Source organism: Nothoprocta perdicaria, unplaced genomic scaffold (assembly GCF_003342845.1).
Source record: "Nothoprocta perdicaria isolate Ctin4 unplaced genomic scaffold, notPer1 scaffold_74, whole genome shotgun sequence".
NCBI classification, from domain to species: Eukaryota; Metazoa; Chordata; class Aves; order Tinamiformes; family Tinamidae; genus Nothoprocta; species Nothoprocta perdicaria.
The window spans coordinates 1,288,774-1,310,147 of NW_020456021.1; the positions used below are offsets into that span (position 1 = coordinate 1,288,774).

The 21,374-nt window shown below is 44.6% G+C and overlaps 1 protein-coding gene across 1 annotated transcript in view; it reads left to right on the forward strand.

Annotated features, from left to right (window-relative positions):
- SMAP1 (small ArfGAP 1) overlaps window positions 1-21,374 on the forward strand; it is a 58,653-nt gene that overhangs the window by 37,074 nt on the left and 205 nt on the right. The window contains exons 6-10 of the mRNA XM_026051272.1: window positions 6,611-6,695; window positions 16,092-16,219; window positions 18,199-18,367; window positions 18,975-19,297; window positions 21,342-21,372. Of these exons, the coding sequence (XP_025907057.1) occupies window positions 6,611-6,695; window positions 16,092-16,219; window positions 18,199-18,367; window positions 18,975-19,297; window positions 21,342-21,372 (736 nt within the window). The remainder of the gene's footprint in view (window positions 1-6,610; window positions 6,696-16,091; window positions 16,220-18,198; window positions 18,368-18,974; window positions 19,298-21,341; window positions 21,373-21,374) is intronic.

Here is a 21,374-nt window from a genome sequence, read left to right on the forward strand (position 1 = left end):
AATAGTGTTACTTATTGGCTTGAACTAATTCAAGCAAAGGTTTCATTTAGATCAAACCAGAAGAGACTCCCAAGTGCTGAYAGCAGTGTATTATAGGAATTTAATAAAACACAACATTGGTTTATATAGAACTGAACTTTTCCTTTTAAATTGAGACCTATTAGAAACAAAATGTTTTTGTTCTTTCTTGGTTGATTTTTTTTCCCTAACCTATACTGCTATTCTTGCAAATCTCATTTTTTAAATGAAATTTGAGATGACTTTTGTTTTTCTTTACTTACTTGGGCAATAAGAGGGGAAAAAATGAGCAGTGTAAAATTAGTGTAGGTTGCAAGTTAAGTTTACAAGGTACTTTTTCATAATGGACTGGAAAATGTTATAATTCCCTGTCAGAAGGTTAATATTCTAAAATGAAGTTCTTTTGCCTTTGTATTCAGAATTTGCACGGAATGCAAGTATAGGCTTGGGGTTAAATACATTCATTTTGTAATTTCTCTGCCAAAAACTGATGGACTAGAAAATGTTATAAAGTTGTGGAGATGAAACCGTAGGAAAACGGACAAGATTGAAGAGTGATTTTGATTAAATCATACCAGGTAGCTCTATGAATTACAAGCAGCCTGGCCAGTGCAGCTGCCACTAATGAAGGCATCAGCTCAGTGTGAATCTAGGAAAATTGCATTTCATGAAATTACTTGAGCAGGCCCATTCACTTGCTTGTTAAAAAGAAACAATACAGATGCTCTGATTTGGTCCCCAAATGACTGCTTTTTACAGCTGTTAGAGCATGATTTGTTTGTGATGGTCTGTTAGCACAAAGCACTCGAGCTGTCTGTCCTGCAACGTGGTATTTTGTAGAAATTCCCCAGCATAGGTGGTTCTGCCTGGTAAATCCAGGCCAAATGACTCCCAGAGCAAATGCATGGAAATGTCATGGTTGTCCATATAGTCATTTCTGCATTAATTTCCATTTCATATAGGCAGGCAAGAGATGTTGCTTCCTATCTGTGGATGAAATCTTTTCCTCACTGGTCGTTTTGATTTGTTACAGATAGATTTATGAGAAATTTCAAACTATTTTCAAATACGTTTTTTCTCCAATATCATTTATGAAATAGATGCTGTTTAGATATTAGGAAATCACATGTTACGTGAAGAGTATTGATGAGTAAATTATTAATGCACTGTTGTAATAATATCTTCTACTATATTGTGGAGATAAACTAGGCAGGAATTAGGTGTAGTTTGATTTGGGTGTAAAATTGGGAGTGAACGATAGAGAATTAAATGAGGGCAAAAACTTGAAGAGGAAGGTGTTTACATGGTAGCAACCTCATCAGTTTTAAGCACACAACTGCCTATGTTTCCTTGTATAATTTCAGTAAAAGGCAGCCCTTACAGGTTGTCCATGTGAAGAGACATTTTCATGATTAATGCCTTAATACCAAGTCATAGTTCAAGTATTTTGTGAAAGAGTAGCATTTGTATAGTCTCTTCAGAGGGAGAACAAAGGGAAATTTCAATCAGATAACAGTAGAAAAAACTGCTCTTGACCCMATTCCACGAGTCCTGTCAGTGCCACCCACCGCTGCGGGTCCTCGTAGCGACCAGCCTCTCTTTGCCGCGGCAGAACTGGCTTTATCCAAAGCCAACTGTGGGAAATAACCGAGTATGGAGCACGTGTATGGCACCTTCCTGCAGAAGATCCATGCAGGTGACTGCCAAAGCAGTAAGACATATGGCACCTTCTCGCAGAAGATCCGTGCATGTAAGTGCCAAAGCATCCTCAGAGCTGCTGCCACCACCACAGTCTTTGAGGCAGCGCTGCAGGAAGAGGCTGTGTGAGGTGATCCCGGGGGTTGCTGCTGCAGGAGAGGGCTGTGACTCCAGGGACCATCCTGAGAGGGTGTCTGGGGCCGTGACTCCACGGACCATCCTGAGAGGGTGTCCGTGCACTCAGCGTCACAGCTGCTAGGGCGGATGAGCTCTGGGGAAATCGGTGCGTGGCCTGCCCACAGAGCAGGCGCTGGCCCCGACACTTGAGGGTGTTAGCAGGTTCTTAAGCTACCTGMAAGTGTGAAAAGCAAGAATGTCTGCCAAGAGTGAATACAGTAGCTGACCATTTCTATCTGCTGTATCATTTGAGAGATCAAGATACTTACGTAAAAAGTTGGTATCTTTGGGGTAGAAAAATAGTGAAGTATCTAGAGAGCATTTGCCTGTGACTGCCAAAAACAAGATCTGAACGTGTACCCTTATTCCTYTGCTGAAGAGGTTTGCCATTGGTGCAAATACTTGCAAGTTTTTAGGTCTTTATTTCTCTCCTTAAGTTGAGGCAAGCAAGTAGTACCTGCTACCAGAGGGATAATTTGAAGGGCTTCCTGGGCTCATCTCAAAGCAGAGACCCATTTTTTCCCTAGGGCAGAAAATCCCAAGTAATGCTACATCCTAGGCTCATCCTATGGAGGATACATAAGAGTTGACTCCTTAGGAGCCTGTTCAAACCCTAGTTTCTTTCAGTGCTCTTTACAAATAATCTACTTTTAGTAATTTCAGAATAATTTAGTGCAGAGGATATTGCTTCATTTCAGCAAATATTCAAAGGGAGAAAAATATGTAGTGTGGTGGCCATGGCAAAAAAGTCATGTGGATCCTGTACATGACAGATGTTTTGATATTCTGCTCTCTGAGAGATCAATGCTTCCTAAGATCTACCAGCACAATAAAGAGGACTTTAAATGAGAAGCTGTTACATATGACTTGAAGTAAATATATTATATGGGAATTGCTCAAAATCATGTCCGTTGCTTAAAAAGGCAAAAAATCCCAAACTTAAAATACCATTATCTGGCCTGGAAGGTTGTCAGAAATGGTAGCCCCAATAACCTTGAAGGCAAATGCACCAATGCTGTATACCAGTCCCCTTCTACTTGACTTCACTGTATCAGATTTCTCATGCTGTGCTTAGTTTCTCTGATGCTGCTTAGTCTCCATTTGCTATGCTAGCGTTTCCCCAAGGAGTCAACAAAGGGTAATTTGTCTAGTACTAGTGTCAATACTTAAAAATAATTGCTGAGATAGTCGAGCAGACTAGTAATAGAAATTGAGGTGCATCTTAATGCAGCAGGATTCACAAGCAGGTTTGTGTCGTGGTACGTTACGCTGCTACAAAATGCAGTGATTTTTAGATAAAGCAGAGCACTAAATTAAACATTAAGTTCAGGAAATGTCACTGCCTCCCTATGCAGTGTTTTGCCTGTCGCCCACTTCTCTGCTCACTAAGTGTGGAATATTTAGCTCTAACATCTCTAAAGATCGCTCTCCACATAAAGCTTAGTCATGTATGAGTCCTGCTGAAGCAAAACGACCAAAAAGAGAAATAATCAAATCTCTCTTTATGATTTGGAATAGCATTTCCAAGTGTGGCCTCCCCTTGTGTCCTTGGGTGAGAGTTTTGCCGCCTTCCTGCCTGTACCCCACGGGGCCTGCTCTGCATCGCACCTTCTTCAGGTGGGCCCCAGTGCAGGGGGGCAGTAAAAGATCCACAGGCTAAAGGACAAAGAAAATTTTATGAAACACCAGGGGAAGGAGGTTGACTTCTGGGTTAAATTAAGAACAGTTGCATATTTTTGGCTGGTCCCAGCTCAGCCTGGCAGCTCCAAGCTTGCCTCACTTGCCCCATAGTGTGGGTGACTTGTGAGATGTCCCTCTCACTCTTTGAGTCCCACTGAGCCAGCGTCTTTCCTGAATTTGCTCAAAACCCTTAATATAAGGCCTGCAACACCTTAGCTAGCAATGAAGGCACAATAAATCCTAGAATTGTCTCAAATTTGAGAGGAGGATCGAAAATTCCAGTAACTAGTGTGTTGTGGTCAGAGAATGATGGGGAGCCAGCTTGGTAGCTTGATGGAAGAAGAGAATATCGACATCTATTTTCTACTCCAGACCATCTGCTGAGACTTGCTTACTGTGAATGCTGCTGTAAAGATTAATAAAGGTAAATTGTTAGATGACCAGTGGCTTTTCTCTCTTCTTAAACTGAAGGTGGATTGTGTTGGTGAAGACTAATGTCTTGCCAAAACGGAGAAATTGAGATTGGTGCTTTAAGTAGAAAAGTAGAAAAGTAGAAAAAAAAAGTAGAAAAGTAGAAAAGTAGAAAAGTAGAACTGAATATGGTATTAACCTCTAAAAATATTTGCTGTTGTAAGAAGCTTGAAAATAATTTTACCATCTTATTAGTGGAATTGAGTATGAAGTAACCTACTAAAATCACTAATAAAGATACAGAGTAATGGTGTAGAAATCCTCAGAAAACAAACGTATTTTCTTTTTATGTAGAAAAAATAGTATTTCTGTACATTATTCAACCCCTTTCTTCTTTGGATGGTGATGAACAAGAAATATGGCAATAAAAAGAATAACTGTTATTGGTCTATTATCTGAATGATATGATAAAAATTAATCTCATTGAATCGAAAAATACACTTCATAAGTATTGACAAAAATCATTTGACAAAGCAGAGGACCTCAGTTGACTTTTTTAGGGTAGATAATGAGATTAATTTGCTTCAATAATAATCCATGGCTAAATAAAAAATGCCATTTGAAATCTGCTGAGCTCTTAGTGACGCATGAAAAGCAGTGCGTTGCTTTCTGTGGAAACAACAGGTTGCTCTTCAAACCAGCTCCGTCAAGCTCTGGTGCATTTCAGACTTGGGCCTTCAGGTAGTCACTGTAAACCTAACTGAGGTAATGAAAAATGTGCATGTTTAGTGCAATTCTAACATGTTTGCTTTTCAATTTCAAGAAGTTGTTCTATGTTCAGAAACTTTAAGCTATTTAAACAAAATTCAGCATTATAAAACCAAGACAGAACTAAAACCATGTCAGAAATGCTTCTTTTTAGAACCTCAGTGACCCATAGTGTTCCTTATAGCTGTTGAAGAAAGGACAAACATAAATTTGTGATAAAATATGCATCTTCTCTAAAATACTTGGTGTTAATCAGTTAATATTAATAATTTTTGATGTAATAACAAATTACATTACATTACAAATGTCTATCATGCATTTATATTTTTATCTCTAACATAGAATAGTGTATGAAGTGTACGTACGGTTCTTCAAGTTGTGCACTCAGACATGAAAATCTAGTAATTATATATTGTTGTCTTATGGTATAGAATCAGGAAACTTGATTGGTCTTGCCATTTGTGGGATATGTATCCAGCAGGCAGTCTCCCAAACAAACTTGTTCCTGGGGGGAAAATAAAAGCACCAATAGAGTGAGTATAAGGCTTTTAGACTAGAATAAGCCAATATTCCCTTGATAGACTTAGGTTTAAGTGAGGCATAGTTTGAGTGTAAAGGTTCAGAACCACAGAATAGTTGAGGTTGGAAGGGACCTCTAGAGATCATCCAGTCCAACCCCCTGCTCCAGCAGGGACMCCCAGAGCACAGGGCGGCATCCAGGCGGGTTTGGGAGATCTCCAGAGAAGGAGACTCCACAGCTTCCCTGGGCAGCCTGTGCCAAGGCTGTCACCCTCACAGGGAAGAAGTTCCTCCTCACATGGAGATTGCAAGTGTCCTGAAGAGGTTTTGAGCGGGAAGGCCCTCAAAGGCCCGGGCTTGTGTTCCCCCGAGCAGTCTCTGGCTCTCCATAGTCCTCAGGGCCGAAAGGGGCCGTGGTGACCCCAGCGCCGTGGGGCTCCATGGTGGCACCGCGAGATGGCGGCCCGGCCCGCGCGCCTCCCCTGCTGCTGCTGGTGTTGGTGTGGGAGCGGGCGTGAGGCCCTGCTCCCGGCGGGCAGGGCAGGGCAGGGGCGCCGCTGCAGCGCCAAGGCTCCGCACCACGTAGCCTTCACTGAAAAACTGGAGGCTTTGCGCGGTTACAGCCCTCAGGAGGCTCCCACGAGAAAAAAAAAATATAAATGCAGTTATGAAAAGTCATCGTCGTGACCAGGTTTCATGTTGATCCCGTCTTACCTGTTGAAATCTCTAGGTGGGAAAAGGCCGGAACTGCTTTTTCCAAGGGAGGGAAATACCTCCCTCACGTGCTTTASATTTACCAAGAAAGGCCGTGGGCAGAGATGGTGTCCACCTGTGCATGGCCCCCGTGGAGTTTGCAGTTTCTGCAGATAGGCTTCYCCAGAATGCTGATCAGGGGCAATGATCTAATTTTTTAGTTTAAGCTGTTAAAAATTTACATTTTTTTTCTCTTTAAAGCAGCAGAACTGTGCAGCTTGGATGCTGAAATTGGTTGAAAGTTTGTATCACAAGCAGCTTTTTACCTAAAGCATGATAATGCAGTAATCAAGTTTAATAGTTTATTTTTAACTTAGGCTGGAAATTACATTTATTTTAAAATTGATTATATAGATTTTACTGTACTGTGCCTTATCCCTTCTGATCATATCTGCAACTTACCTTATTTCAAATCCACTTATAGTGCACAAATATAAAAAAGGACTTTTATTTTGGATACTGGGCAAAGGCTCTAATGTTTTTTGGTGGGGGTTTTTTTTTTTAGCTCTAATGGAATTTTTTTTTAAGTACTGTATGTTTTCCTGCAAGCTTACTTACCATGTTGTTTTTTTCTCTCCTTTCAAAGCCACAGAAGAAAGAGGATCAGCAATTAGAAGTTAAAGCAAGTCCAAAAAAGTCATCAGAACCCACTATTGATCTGTTAGGACTCGGTAAGCAGTAGATCCCTCTCTGTTTTCCAGTCAACCACATGTTGATCTTTTTGTACTCGAACAAATGTCTTTACTTCCTTTATGCTTAGTGCTACTGTTTGCCGCGTTTGAAAGCCATAAGGCTGGGTCCATAAAGTTGAAGAAAGGAAGGTACTGTGGGGATCCGCGTGTATCTATACTTTGCTAAGGGGAATAACAAGCACCTGGGGGAAGGAGATGATACCAAAGGGTCTTCAGAGGGCCTGTGGACTTGCGGGGGTGGCTGTGTTTGTGGTGCTGCTGCTTCTGAATGAACTACTGCTGGCATTATCTGTGTTGTATTTCTGTAGAATGATACTGGGGACAAATCCCCAAGCTGAAAGAGCAGTACCGCACGTACTGAGGAGCAGTAACTAGTGCCTCGCGTGACTGACCCCACGGGACTTCCCAGGGCGAGCTCGCCGTGGCCGTCCTTCATTTTCATCTAACAGACCTTTYGTTTTCCTCGCGGAGAGTAGCTATTTGTCTGGAAAATAAGGAGTTCTGGACTCAAATCCTCTAGCCTTATGCAGTCTGCCTATGCTATTATGTTCATTAAGCTTTTTCTCTGCTTGTTAAAGACCATATTTATAAAATCCATTTTCTCCTGTATTACTGTAATATACTATAATTGTGTGACCCCATATACAAACAATCGCAGTGGATCTAGAAAAAGGATATAGTAAAATAACTATTTTTAATCTCTTTATTGTTTAGTGTTAGGAATATGTGTATTTGAAGAAATATATTTCTGTATATTTGTAGTGAACGTTTTTAATTTTGGCTTTAAGTAAAGTGTGAATAATGTTGCAGCAAAGTAAAAAGAGTTTGCCTTGTTTTAGAATTCACACTGATATTTAAAATACAAGCTTTTTTTTTTTCTCCTTTTTTTCTTTTTTGGGCATAGAGGCACTGTAAAATACTGTCATTTTTATACTGTTTACATTATCCCCACTAATCTGCTGTGATATGCAGGCAAATCTTAATTAGCACATTAGAAATTAGATTATAGATGTAGAATGAACCTACTAAAAATAATAATTCAGGCTTGATGGAAAACTGATGCTCTTAAATTTTTCTCTACCAGCCCAACAAGCTAATTAAGAAATAAAATGTAATCGCTGTGTGCTTTGGAAACTGTCAGACTTCTTTGTCCTTTTAGGATGATTTGAAGCATGATTTGGAAAGAATATTGATAGTATATGATACAATATAAACTCAGGTGACATAGACTCAGTGTTTTAGATGAAATGCAGTACTGCAAGGGCTGTTCAACAGCTCTGCTTTTTCAGTGAAGAAAAAAGCCTAGTGAGATAGAGAAGGGGGARTCTGTTTTGTGCCCAAGTAAAACGTGATTTTAGGGGAAGGAGGTTTCAAGATCTCCTAAACAATTTGTTTAGATGCAGTGCACTAAGCTGGTGTCAATTGGAGTCCTCTGAGCCGCAGAAGAGCAGCGTGTTGGTGACAGCGTGTTGCATTTGGAGAGTTTTCTAATGAATTGCTGCAGCAGGCTGCTTGTTCTTAATTTATCGATTCAAATAGTATTAAAAGAAAGACCGCTTCAGTATATCAAACAGCATTAAAATGGCTGTGATTGTATAGCTTGTTCTTCCCACYGAGTGGATGCATTTCTCATTGTAATGACTCATTCCCACAGGACTCAGATTTCTGCAAATGAAGCTCAGGAGTAGCTTTTCCTGGGGCAAATCGGAATCACTTGTTGCAGCTGGACAAGTAACTGTAATGGATTGTATTTCATGCTGGAAGAATTTTGTCTTTCAGACTAACTGAACCTTTTGGAAGGTGCTCTTGGTTGGTGTGTGGAGTTGKTGGTGGTGGTGACCTCACGTAAAGCTCAGTGCTTGCAAAAGCACCTTTGGGTGCAAGAGAAACCTGAGGTGTCTTGCTGTGTGGATTTGTTTATTTTTCTCAGCTGGGTTTTAACAGCATRTTGTCAGAATAAGGAAAAATGCTGTGAAATAGGACTTGCACTTAGACAACTGATGACAATTGTGGCTTAAAAAGGTAATTTTCTAAAAATAAATTGGCCTTTCTCTTTCTTTATAAAAGGTAAAATTCTCAGGCTAACTAATGCATCTAGGAGAATATATCTTTAAATCCTGTAATTGCAGAAGAGGCACGATATCCTTGGTGCCTGTATTATCCCATTTGTGATTCTTCTGAGTCCTCTTTAATGGATTCATGTGACTCCCTTGAGTCCCTATTCAAGGGAATTTATTGTTAAGATAGTGCTTGGATATTGTTTTTTTAGCAGAGCTAATTTTTCTGAATAATTTCCTCGTTGGATTCATGATGGCCCCTCTACTAAAACACTTGGGGCTTTTGGCCTCTTATGGAAGAGCACATTTTATTTCAGTAATCACTTCCCTTTGAAAGGTGGAGAATCTGAATGTGCAAGTTAAATATTCTTATGGCCTTAACCCTGTAACCCCAAATCCCTTCCCTYGCTTCCCAGGCTATGGGAAGTCACAGCCTCTTTCTGTAGTGTGAGACTGCTGTTTCTGATGATGCCTACAATCAGTTGGGTTTTGACCACACAAAAAAATACTGTATGGGCATTTTCTTACAGAAGATATGGCGATGTGCAGTTAATGCTCAAAAATTTCTAATATGGGGTTTCATAACATTAAAGTTTTCATAGGGTATTACAGGCAGCATTTTGAATGTCGCAGCCTGTAAACCACAGTTATTCAGTACAGGAGTCATTCCTGTGGTGCTCGATATTTGGGGATTTTCTCTAATAATTTGGGTGTTTCCACTTGTGCCAAATTGATGCAAAGAAAGGTTTATTAAAATATTTGTAAAAAAATATATATTTTTTTGATGGGAATGTATATTCTCTTGGAAAATTATGTGGATGTTTTTGGGATTGTTTGGCAAGAAACTTATCTAGAAAAAATGAAAAGTTAATATTTTTTAAATATATTACCTTACTGAATTATCAGAAGAAGGAAAAATGCATTTTACATGTTCTGCATCATTTACCATATTCAAATGTGCCATTAATAAGGCAGATAATTGCACATTCTGAAATAATCACCATAGTAAATTATAATGAATSACCAGAGGAAAAGGCTGAGAATTTATAATGGTGTTTTTCTTATTTTAAGAAACTCTTGGTTATACCATAAGTAAATTGGGAGGAGGGGAARGAGGAGGGGAGGAAGCTTTAAAAAAGTGGAGTATGGCCACGTTATAGAGTTGAAGGGGGAAGCTGTGGTTCAATAAATATGGGGACAGGAGGCGTTTGTCTGGCAGGGTTGGAAGTGAAGTAAAATATGCCAGAAACTGCCCAACAGCAGTTTTCCAATCCCTGGGAGAGGGATTCTGAAAAATGGTAGATTTTGAGAGCTAAATCATAGTATGAAAATGCAGCTGAATGGTGCAGGCCTGAGAAACGTGTTCCTGTCAGTGCTATCTGGTAAGTCCTAGGCAGCTGCATTGGTCTTAGGTTAGAATGCTTTTATTTATGAAATAAAAAATACAGCTGTATAGATAACATGTATGTATGTATGTACATATGYGTTCATATATTTAATATCATGTATACACACTCSATAACATTTATAGTAATGCTGCGTTGTTAAGGCTATGCTTAGATAAGCAGTATRTCTACCCAGAAGGAAAATAGCTGCAGCCTTTCGAGGCATAAGGCATTGAGAGCTCYCTGGCTTTCCAAATTTTACTTTGAAAAGTAGTGTCTCGCAACAGGCTTCCTGTGAACGCTTTGCTGCTTCTTGCAAAGGCCTCCTAATGCACTAAATGGGTCCCGAAACGTTTGGAGCAGATTGTGTTTTTATCTGCGTCTCAAGTGTTTTGTGTTTGCTGCTCTTCCTCTTTTTCTAGTCACTTAATGTGATGAATAATCATGTACACCCAGTGGTTTGCCCCATAGAAAACAGGGGCTTCAGAAACCCRATGCAGAGTTTAAGAATGGATCTTTCCTTGTCGTTTTTCTTTCTGGCTGCTCCTTCCAGGCTTCTCCCATAGGTCATCCTGGCTGATGGCCCAGATAAGGGCTGGACGGTATCAGTGCCCGACGTGAAAGCTCTCGGATAAAAGGCAATTCTGAATAGAAACTGTCATGTCAGGTGCTGAGAAGTGAATACAGAGAAAAACACTGTAAATGTCACCTTGCCTAGGAGCCTTCCCTCGCTGGATGTGTCCTGGTAAATAGCTGCTGCTCCCGTTAACAACTTCGTGCACGACTTCCTTGTCCAAAAGCAGGAGCAGCATCTGTTGTTGCAGAACCCGGCAGTCAGATGTGATCTCTTGTATTGCCGTAAATGTAAAAAGAGAAGGAGTAGCAGATGGATCTCCTTGTTTGATAGCTAATAAATATCTGTTTTGAGACCACAGCTTAGGCACAGCAATGCAAAACATAAATAGCATCTGTTTATTTTTCACATCCCCTTCTCTGCGTGTGCCTTGCGCGCAGCCTCGCTGCTGAGGTGACGTCAGCCAGATTTGCTTGGGTGAGAGGCACAGCCCTTCTTCCCAGCCGTTCATGGCAGGCAGCAAAAGTCATTCAAACAGCCATGGACTCCGAGTAACTTCTAACTCATCCAGAACATCTTTCTTAGAATCATAGGATCATTATGGTTGGAAAAGGCCTTCAAGATTGAGTCCAGCCGTAAACCCTTCAACACCAAGCCGTAAACTCTTCATCACCGTGTCTGCTAGACCATGGGCCCAAGTGCCTCACCTGCATGTTTCTTGAATCCTGCCAGAGACGGTGACTCCAGCACTTCCCTGGGAAGCCTGTTCAATGCTTCCCCACTCCTTCCATGTAGAAATTCTTCCTGATGCCAAACTTGACCCACCCCTAGTGCAACTTGAGACCCTTTCCTCTTGTGCTGTCGTCAGTTGTTTTGGAGAAGAGATGGACCCACCACCTTACCACAACCTCCTTTCAGGGAGTTGTAGAGAGCGACAAGGTTCCCCCTGAGCCTCCTCTCCAAACTAAACAGCCACAGCTCCCTCAGCTGCTCCTCCTAAGGTCTCTGCCCCAGCCCTGTCACCAGTTTCATTGCCCTTCTTTGAACACGCAGCAGCCCCTCAATGTCCTTCTTGTAGTCAGTTACCTAAAACTGAACACAGTATTTGAGGTGCAGCCTCACCAGCACTGGGTGCAGGGGGTGATCACTTCCCTGGTCCTGCTGGACMCACTGTTCCTGATATAAGCCAGGAGGCCGTTGGCCTTCATGGCCACCWGRGCTCCCTGCTGGCTCACGTTCAGCCGGCTGYCGAGCAGCACCCCCAGATCCTTTCCYGTCACCCAGCTCCCCAGCCACTCTGCCCCAAGCCTGTAGCRCTGCAYGGGGTGGTTGTGACTGAAGTGCAGGACCCARCMCTTGGCCTTGCTGAACCTCATACAGCTGGYGTCAGCCCATTGATCCAGCCTGTCCAGATCCCTCTGTAGAGCTTTCCTACCCTCMAGCAGATCAGCTCTTCCTCCTTGGAAGCTTGGTGCCCTCTGCAAATTTGCTGAAGCTGCACTGGTTGTCAAGCACATGCTGTGTGATCGCCCTCAACAGGATCAGCTCCATAACTTTCCCTGATGCCGAGGTCAGGCTGACAGGCCTGTGGTTCTCCAGATCCTCCATCCGACCCTTCTGGTATGGGTGTCACGCTGGCCAGTCTCCAGTCGTCTGGGACCTCCCCTGCTGACCAGGGCTGCTGGTAGATGTGGGATTGCAGCTGGGCAGGCGCTTCCATCAGCTCCCTCAGGACCCGCGGCCAGATCCCATCTGGCCCCACAAGCCCAKGAGGGTGCAAGCAGACCAGCAGGTCACCGGCTGTGTCCTCCTGGGCTGTGTGTGGGGGGGACACATTATTCTGCACTCTGTAGGTGCCTCCCAGTTCTGGGAGCCAAGTACCTTGAGGATAAAACATTCCTGGACTACAGCAGTTCTTTGAAGCGAGGAGGGGAAGCGGGAAGGACTCCATAGATCAGTGCTCTTGCATGTCAAAACTGAAGGTGATCCACAGTCTTCAGGAGTGTGTGTTAATTGTTATTTTGAAATAAAACTTTGCATTTGTGTATGGGTACATTAATATCGCAACAAGTAATAACACAGGAGGAAAAAAATGCTTTAAGGGTAACTTTTTCATATATATTAGTACTCTATGCATTACTTTTTTKGGGGGGAAATAAGTAAGACAGGGGTTCCTGTTAATACTGTTCATACATATTTAAGTTTTGTGTTATAAACAGTAATTAAGAGTGGCTGCTTTTTTCCACATATAGATTAAAAATACTTATTTCCCTGGCTCTGATAATCACTAAGAGATAYCAACAGCACACCTATAGCTTTCCAATGACTTCAGACCAGTCTAGCAAAATCTGGGTTTTTGTGGTACTAATTTATAAGAAGCATATTAAATACTTAAAAAGTGTTATGTTCTCAAAGAACATAGAAGTTTTTTTATATAAACACTCTAAATATGTGAAATGTTTGCTTTGCTAATAACTGCACTGAGAAGTTTGCGTCTTGCACACTAAGCTTTCTTACATTCAGTGAAACTGAGCCACAGTGGAATACGAGAGGGGGGTTTTGTTTTTTAAATGCATGTCCCTCACTGAGAAAATGAGAACACTGAATTATTAATTGCAGATAGTCATTGTGCATGAAAATTATGCGCCAGGCATTCCTGTGTTTCTCTGAAAAAGGGAATCTTTTGGGAGATGGCTTGGAACTGTGTGCTGCCGAGGAGCTGAAGTGAGCAGGATATTTTGAAGGGCTTGTTCCTTACCTTTCCAATGTGTTTGCTTCCTTGTGTTTCCTTAAAGCCCTGAATGGTGCAAAACTGCTTCCAGCTGCTTGGCTTCATGCAGGTCGCCCACAGTTTCCTTCCCACAGAGSCTCTCGTGTTTCCCTGCTGTTCCCGGGACTGCTTTGCCTTTGTGGAGTTCCCAAGTTTGTCTCAGGCCCCACAGACAACACGGTCATTCTCAAAAGCTTTTAGCACTGCTGTGGTTTGGATTTGAGAATTACCAAATACTTTACAGATAAAGGAATTCTGTATATTTGAAGTAGGCACAAAAGCAAGCACGTTCCTCAGGTATTTGCACAGTGCCACCTTTTGCTTTTGGCTGCTTCATAACTCCCCATATGGAAAAGGGCAATAAATGCTTTAGGAACATGCCCTGGATTTCATGTATGCCGGAGCCGGGCGGTTCAAAGACGCGGTTTCCTCAGCAGCTCCCGTTGTGCCACGTTCCCTGGGGACACAGACACGGCGTGAGCGTCTCCGCGGGAAGCCAGGGCTCCGCTACGCAGCGAGTGTGGAAACCCGCGTTCTTTAGTGCCTTCTGCGCCAAGCTGTCAAACAGCCAGCCAGTGTCTTAGCAGTGTGGGCCTTTAGAGAGGGCTGTAGAAGTCAGCGCCGTCCTGCCGGGCGGCCTGCTGTGGGTCGCGCTCCCCCGGGGGGCAGGTGGTGCAAACCATTTCCAGCCCCTCGACGCGGCCGGCGGCGCTCCGGGGTTTCTTCCCGTCCCTCCTTTCTCCCGGTTGGTGCCGGCAGCCTCGGCCCCTGGGAAGGGCAGCGGGCAGAGCTGCAGAGCGTTTGTACGCGACGGAATGCAGTGATAAAAAATAACAGTATTTTACGAATAAGGTGACAAGGGCTGCTTGAGGCCGCCAGTTATTTGTGTTAATAAATAAAGAAGATGGGGAGAGCAAAGGGACATTATTATTTTAAGGAATACACTTACCCAAGTTATACAATTTTAAATAAGTATTGGATGCTTTTTATGTTTTTATTTTAACTAATGTTATGTCGCACAAGTGTTCCTTTCTAGTTAGCCCGCTTTTCTGTACTCATTAGAGTTCTAGAAAATATTAAAATACTAAAACCTCCCATCTGCCTTGCATATTTCTCTGTGAAGCAAGGCATACGTTTCATGTTATCTCTAATATATATGGATTTATTTGAATGCCTTTAATGCTTTCAGAGGTTTAAAAGTGTTTACCTTTTAAAATTTGGAATATATTACAGTGCTAGTTTGTAATTGCATATAGATATATTTKCGCTTGATATATTTGAAGTTAGCTCCCTTTGTGTAAGTGTGTGACATGAGGAAAAAAGTCCCCCAGTTAGGAAGGCAGCTCACAGACACTTATGCTGAATAATGAAATGCAGGTAATGGGGATACAGCATGTGAAACTGGGAGAGGGAAATTGGTGCTTTAAATATGTTAAGTAAAAATTTGTTTTAAAATGCCAGTAGTGCTTTAGCACTGAATAAAAACCTATGTACTGTATTTCAGTGATATCTGGAATACCAGTCCCCTGGTGAAATGTGAATAACCGTGCCCTGGGTATGGCTTTTGGTTAGAGAGACCATTTTTATTTAGTTGAAGAATTTTGACATAGTGAGTGCTAGATGCTTTGAAAAGTAACCTGCAGTTTTGCCCCCCAAAAAGCTTTCATAAATTTGCAGTTATTGCTGTGCAACCATCATAATATTCAGTAGAATCTGTACTCGATTTGTCGAAGTCTTCATAATAACAAATTCACTTGTGATAAACTTAAGAATTGGCTCTTAAATTTCATTTACTTTTTCTTGGACAGCTTAAATTCAAATGAGAATGAGCACTTGCTGCTCTACCCATCAAAMACATTTTGTAACATTTTTGTCTTTACATCCTATTGAATATTTTCTTGGGATTCTACTTAAAACCGTAATTCTTCAGCTCTTTTTTCACGACCTGCATTTTCACGTGGATCACTAAATGTCTTCATGCTTTCGAATGGTTGCAGGTGGAAGGGGCGCAGGAGGCAGGCCTGGCTGCTGTAGCTGTTAGCCCAGGGTGCCTTGCCGTGGGCTTCATGTGGAGCTGCGTGAAGAAGGGCAAAGCAGTTCTGAGAAAGGAGGGGAGAGGCGGCTTTCTATTGTGACCTGTGATCGGGTGTCCTTGAGGACATTAGCATATCATGAATAAGTTCATATATTGAAAAATATCAGTTTTATTTAAGGACCCAGAAGAATGTATTTTGTCTGATGTGTAACTGTCAGGTTTGGGTCTTCTTGATGAGATATTTGTTTATGTTGTCACTGCGTGTGATGCTTGTACGCCTGAAGAAGAGACGCGGGGAGAGAGGGAATGAATGATGTGTTCTGATAAACGGGCACTGCTGYCCTTGAAGTCCTCACATGGCCTCTTGGTTCTGATGCACAACAATGCAGCGTGTGGAGAGGAGCTGCTACACAATGTGAACAATCTGACATCCGAAAAACGTCTAAAATCCCTCACTTTGAAAATAACTTTGGGCGGGAGGCATCTTTAAGTGTTCTCGCTGTTGAAACCCCAGCAGTTTCCAGTTTCCAATGTGGGTGCCTTGTCTTTTCAAGATGCTCCGGCCGAGGCATCCCTTCCAAACGGAGGCACCGCCGCTGCTACAGCCCTGAGCGATGACCTGGATATCTTCGGCCCCATGATCTCTAATCCCTTACCAGCAGCTGCTGTTCCTCCCGCTCAGGTAAAGTTTGTGCACACATTCCCATGGATGTATATTTGTATAAACACAGGTATGCATAAACCTTCTCTGTGCACACACACACTTCAGTGTGCACACGCGTGYGCTTCCCTTCAGCGGGTCGCCCACGTGGAGGTTCACGCAGAGGGAGTGGAGGGTGGCCCTGCTCAGCACTTGGTTACCTGAAAGGGTCACGTTCTTCTCACCCCTTCCAGCTCTCCTGCTGCTGGGTAGCAGCGTTAGCTACATTGGATTCTCCCTTACTGTTGGCGATGGGCATATTCTCTTTTAAATAGTGCTCTTCATTTTTGTTGCCTTGCTAGCAGGTAATGCTGAATTTCTTTTTTCCTTGCTGTCCTCAGGTTCCTGGGCTTTAAATCAAACTGATCAAAGACCTTTTATAGATAGTGCCACCGTCCCGCCTTTTRTTGTTCACTAAGGTCTAGTGCCTTCGTTCTGCATTGAATGTGGGGTAAATGCTGTGTTTTCAATTGCCACAGAGCTCGTGCTRTTTTCCCATCCCCTTTCACAGTAATTGTAGATACTCTCCTGGGTCAGCAACCGTCTGAATTCTGCAGTTGTTCCTTGTGATTTCTGAGTAATTTGGTTGGTAGCATAATTATTTTTGTAATTATCTTTCCCCAGTTCACAACGTTACTTGATTCTGTAGGTTTTTATCACAGCAATCAGATATTTTTTGTTTTTGCTTTCTGAAATCCTACATGGGATGCTCGTATTGCAAAGCTCATCGAATCCAGCCTGGATAAAGTGGAGCTTTCGAGGCCCGGCCAGCAGCTTGCCAGTCAAAACAGGGAAAGTTCCAAAGCTGCTGCTTTAAGCAGGAATGTCGGCGTGTTGCAGTAGCCGCTGGTTTTGTGGTGCTCATAAAGGCTGCTACGGGAGGAAAGCAAAGCGCTGGAGCCGACTGCAGGGCCAGTCCCCGGCTGTTGTGTTGTGAGCAGTTATTTCTGACGGCGCGGAGGAGCCGCGAGCCGAGCGCGCCCTGGGGCTCCATGAGCTCCATGAGCTGAGCCTCGCGTGGGGCCTGCTCTGCGCCGGGGATCGATCCCCCCGGCAGGGCGGGCGGCTCCTCGGGAGCGCCGGGAGCGCCGGGAGCGCCACCTCGCACCCACTCGCGCCCCCCTGGCGCCGCCTGGGCCTTCGTCGCCAAATCCTGACACACAGGAAAGGCGCTAACACACATCCTAACACACAGGAAATCCTGACACACAGGAAAGGCGCTTGGAGACAGTCTGAGTAAGAAATGCCCCTGCTGGGGCGTTGCCTGTTGCCCTTGTTGGAAGGGCAACAAAAAGCCCCCAGCTGTTGGCTTCTTCGGATTCACCCGAGGTCGCCTCAGGGTGACTTAGTTTCTCTGTGCTCAACTAYAGCAGATTTTAGATAATTGTAAACCCCGTGTACTTAGACCACTGTAAGACAATTATAAACCGTGCATTCCAGAAATTATTTTCAATAGATCAACTAAAACTTTATTTTTGCCTTTTCTCCGAAAACACTCTTGTCTTAGTTGTAGTAGTATATTCCAAAGCACTGAGTCTTTTGTTCTATTTCCTCCAATTTATTCCCATTATGAGAAGATTAATGAAATGTGAATTGTAATCTCCTTATTGGTTTCCTAATTGTTTTTCATATTCTAATGACAGCTCATGATTTATGCTGCCCACCGATGAAAAATGTAAGCACCAGAAAGACTGAGTAGCCTGCACATACAAGCACTGCAGTGTGGCCAGGTGTTAGTTTTGCTTCTTGCATCGCCTCGTTCTGGTCCTTCCCAAACGTGCATGCTGGATTTGGGGCTTTGGTGATGCTACATCTTTTGAAACACTCATTTACTTTCAGCTAAGCCTGATAACTAAACTGCTTTTAATTTAGTTCAGGAGTGAGAATGTGCAGTAAATATTTAATGGAACAAGACTGCTGCTGGCTTCACCCACGAGTCTGTCTTGCCCTTAATTTCCCAGAGCACTTCCACCAAGCCAGCAGCTGCCCCCTTATCTGCTGCGCCCGGGGATCTCGATCTGTTCACTGAGCAAACAGCAAAATCCGAAGAGTCAGCAAAGAAGCAGCTCTCCAAAGACTCCATCTTATCCCTRTATGGCACAGGAACCATGCAGCAGCAAAGTGCTCCAGGTAGGTAACTCGTTTAGATACAGTTACTGTCCTATTTTACCTTTACTTACAATACAGTTAGTATCTCTTAACAGTGTAAAAGTGTGCCTGGTTACTCTCCTAAGTATATTCACATGACCTTTATTTCATCCACTTATTACATGGGGAAGTTGCTGAAGCAGAATACCAAGGCGAAGCAAAGCTGGTGTGTGTTTTTAATGTACTTGCAGTTGTTCCACTTACCAAACACACAAATTGCTGGCAGTGTTTGTTAGCCCGGCTTCCCTGCGCGCCGTGGGGCGAGCGGCTGCCGGGCGCCGCAGCCCGGTCCCCTTCCGCCCTCGGCTCTGTGGCCGGGAAGCCAGGGACTTCCAGGGGTGTAAGGGAAAGGTCCTGGCTTGCCACGAGATCTGTGGAACTCGTTTTTGTTAGTCAGTCACCGTGTGATAAGCGAGTCCCTTTCCCTGGAGGGGTTCTGAGCGGTTCCTTAGTTAGGCCACATACCCCGGAGGCCCTGGTGGATACAAATGGACACGATTCCACTTCACAGTTGTTGGGTCTGGTTCAAACGAGGGGATGGGGCGACTGTCTGCAAACCCTGTCCATAACAGCGCTCTTCCCGGCACAGGTCTGTTCATGGGATCGTCTTCCATGCCCTTCCCCACCCAGCAGTCCGCTCCCTTTCAAGGCTTTCCCGCCATGGGAGTTCCTGTGCCCGCAGCAGCCGGAATGATGGGCAACGTGCTGGGACAGTCGGTGCCGGTGATGGGGCAGAGCCCGGCCGTGATGGTGGGCATGGGAATGCCCAACGGGTTCAGCGGCGCCGCGCCGAGCGCCGTCATGGGACTTGCTCAGGGCGTCGCGGCGCCGCAGGGAGCGATGGCGGCACCGCCGCCGCAGCAGAGCTTCGGCGTGCAGCAGAGCCAGCCGGCGCAGTGGAGCCTGCCGCAGGTAACGCGGGAACGGGCCTGGGGAAGGGCGGTCGGGCGCTGGATGCTTAGATGTAGGAAGGGATTTGCAGCAGGGGTTGGCCACAGGCTGTTGGGCTGTGAACTGATGAGGCCCACGGGCAGCAGCAGAACCAGGGAAGCGTTTGCAGATTAGACCTTACAGATGGGAGAGCCAGCRTCCTTAGTCTCCTCCTGGCATCTCTGCCAGCCGGGAAGAAAATCTAAGCAGAGGGGCTGAGGTGCCATTATACAATACTGAAGTGCAAATAGGGCCTTATAACTAAAAGCAGAATTTAATTACCAGAGGGTAGTCATTAACAATTAATACTTTCAACAGAYTTCAAAATAAATGTCAGTGGAATGCGCACGGTGCTGCGCACTCCGAGAGCCTCCCGTAGATAAATAAGAGATGAGTCTAAGCAAATTATCTGTGATGTTCCCATGCTATTTTTATTTTTTTAAACGTGTTTAAAGGGTTATCTAAATGTGTTAATATGCGCTTAGTGGAACATCTTGGAAGCAGATTTTTGAGACCTTACTTAAAAAAACCCTAAATGATTCCCTTGAAGAGCTCATTATGGAAGACAGCAACTGARTTTTTCTGTAATATTCTTTGAATTAGAAAAATCCCATAATAATTACTTGCTGTTTACTACAGTACTTTGTGAAATGAACCTTAAAGGCTTATTTAGCTTTAATTATGTTAATTTTTGCTCTTGTGTTCAGTCCCGCATTGTGAACACTTATGGAGGTAGGCAGCAGTTCCTAAATGCATAAAACGGGGGCTATTGTCCTCCCTGGAAAAATAATCTCGCCTTGTGTGTTTTAGAAGTTCAAAAAAAAAAAGGAGAAAAAGGCACAGAATTACTGTTAACCTTGACGTGTATCTGACTTTAGAGAGGTAGGTATGGGGTGAGGAATCATGCTCTTCTCAGGCATCTGTGATGGCAGTTCCAGGCCGCCCCGCGGGACAAGCCTCTCACCCCCGTTTCTGCGTTAGCTGCTCCCAGCGCTCCGACACGTCCCGGCGGCCTCGCGCTTTCCCACCCCGTCCCCTCCAAASGGCCTCCCTCGGAGAGAGGGCCTGGGCAGGGTGTTTCCCCCCATCAGCTCCCTGTGATTCCCGCGGTCGGCGCTGCTTTGTGGACACCCATGTGGAAGCACAAAATCCTGCCTTGTCCCCTGCAATGCCGCTGTGCAATCCGCCAAACAACATGTTTCCACCAGTGATTTGCGGTTTCATTTTGAAACCGTTCGGTTCTTGTTCACAAGAACCCTTGATTTTTATCTGATGCTCTCTCTGATTGCATACAGTGTCCCCTGCCTGGCAGCCCTGTTCATCCCCTGGTCATTTTAGTCTTTAGGAACGTGCTTAGTTTCAGATAATACTGAACTTTAAAAATATCTTATGCTTTGATAATCAAGTGGACAGCCTGTTAAGCTTAGGTAAAGATTTTGAGAGGAATATTGGTGGAACAAAGAACACCTGGAACTGCAAGTGCAGAGGCGGCTTCGTAAGCTGCGGGGTTGCGTGGCTGCTGGGCTGCAGGCGGCTGTGGAGCTCGGCCGGCCTCGCGGTTAGAGCAGCCTCAGCCGCCCCGCCGGCTCCCGGCACATCCAGCGGCCGGGCGGCGGCCTGGGAGAGGCGCCCAGCCTTCCCCGGCCCTTTCAGGGGTCCGGGACAAAGGAAAGGGCTCCGGGACAAGCTGCYGTCTGGAGGAATGCTAGCAAGTTGCCTTGGGAAGCTGAGTGTAGGCGGAGAGCCGCCCCCGCGGCGCCGTGCCGCGTCGCGCGGTGCCGTGTGGCGTCGCGTGACATCACGGCGTGTCGCGCGGCGTTGTATAGCGTCACGTGGCACTGTGTGGCGTCGCAGGGTGTCGCGTGGCATTGTGCGGCGTCGTGTCGCGTGGCATCGCGTGGCGTGGCGCAGTGTCATGCAGCGTTGTGTGGCGTGGTACAGCGTCGTGCGGTGTCGCGTGGCGTGCCGCTGTGTGGCGCGGCGCGGCGCGGCGGCAGCTGACGGTGGCGTGTGCTTTGCCTTGCAGGTGAGGCAGCAGCTGGGCGCGCTGCGGCTGGGC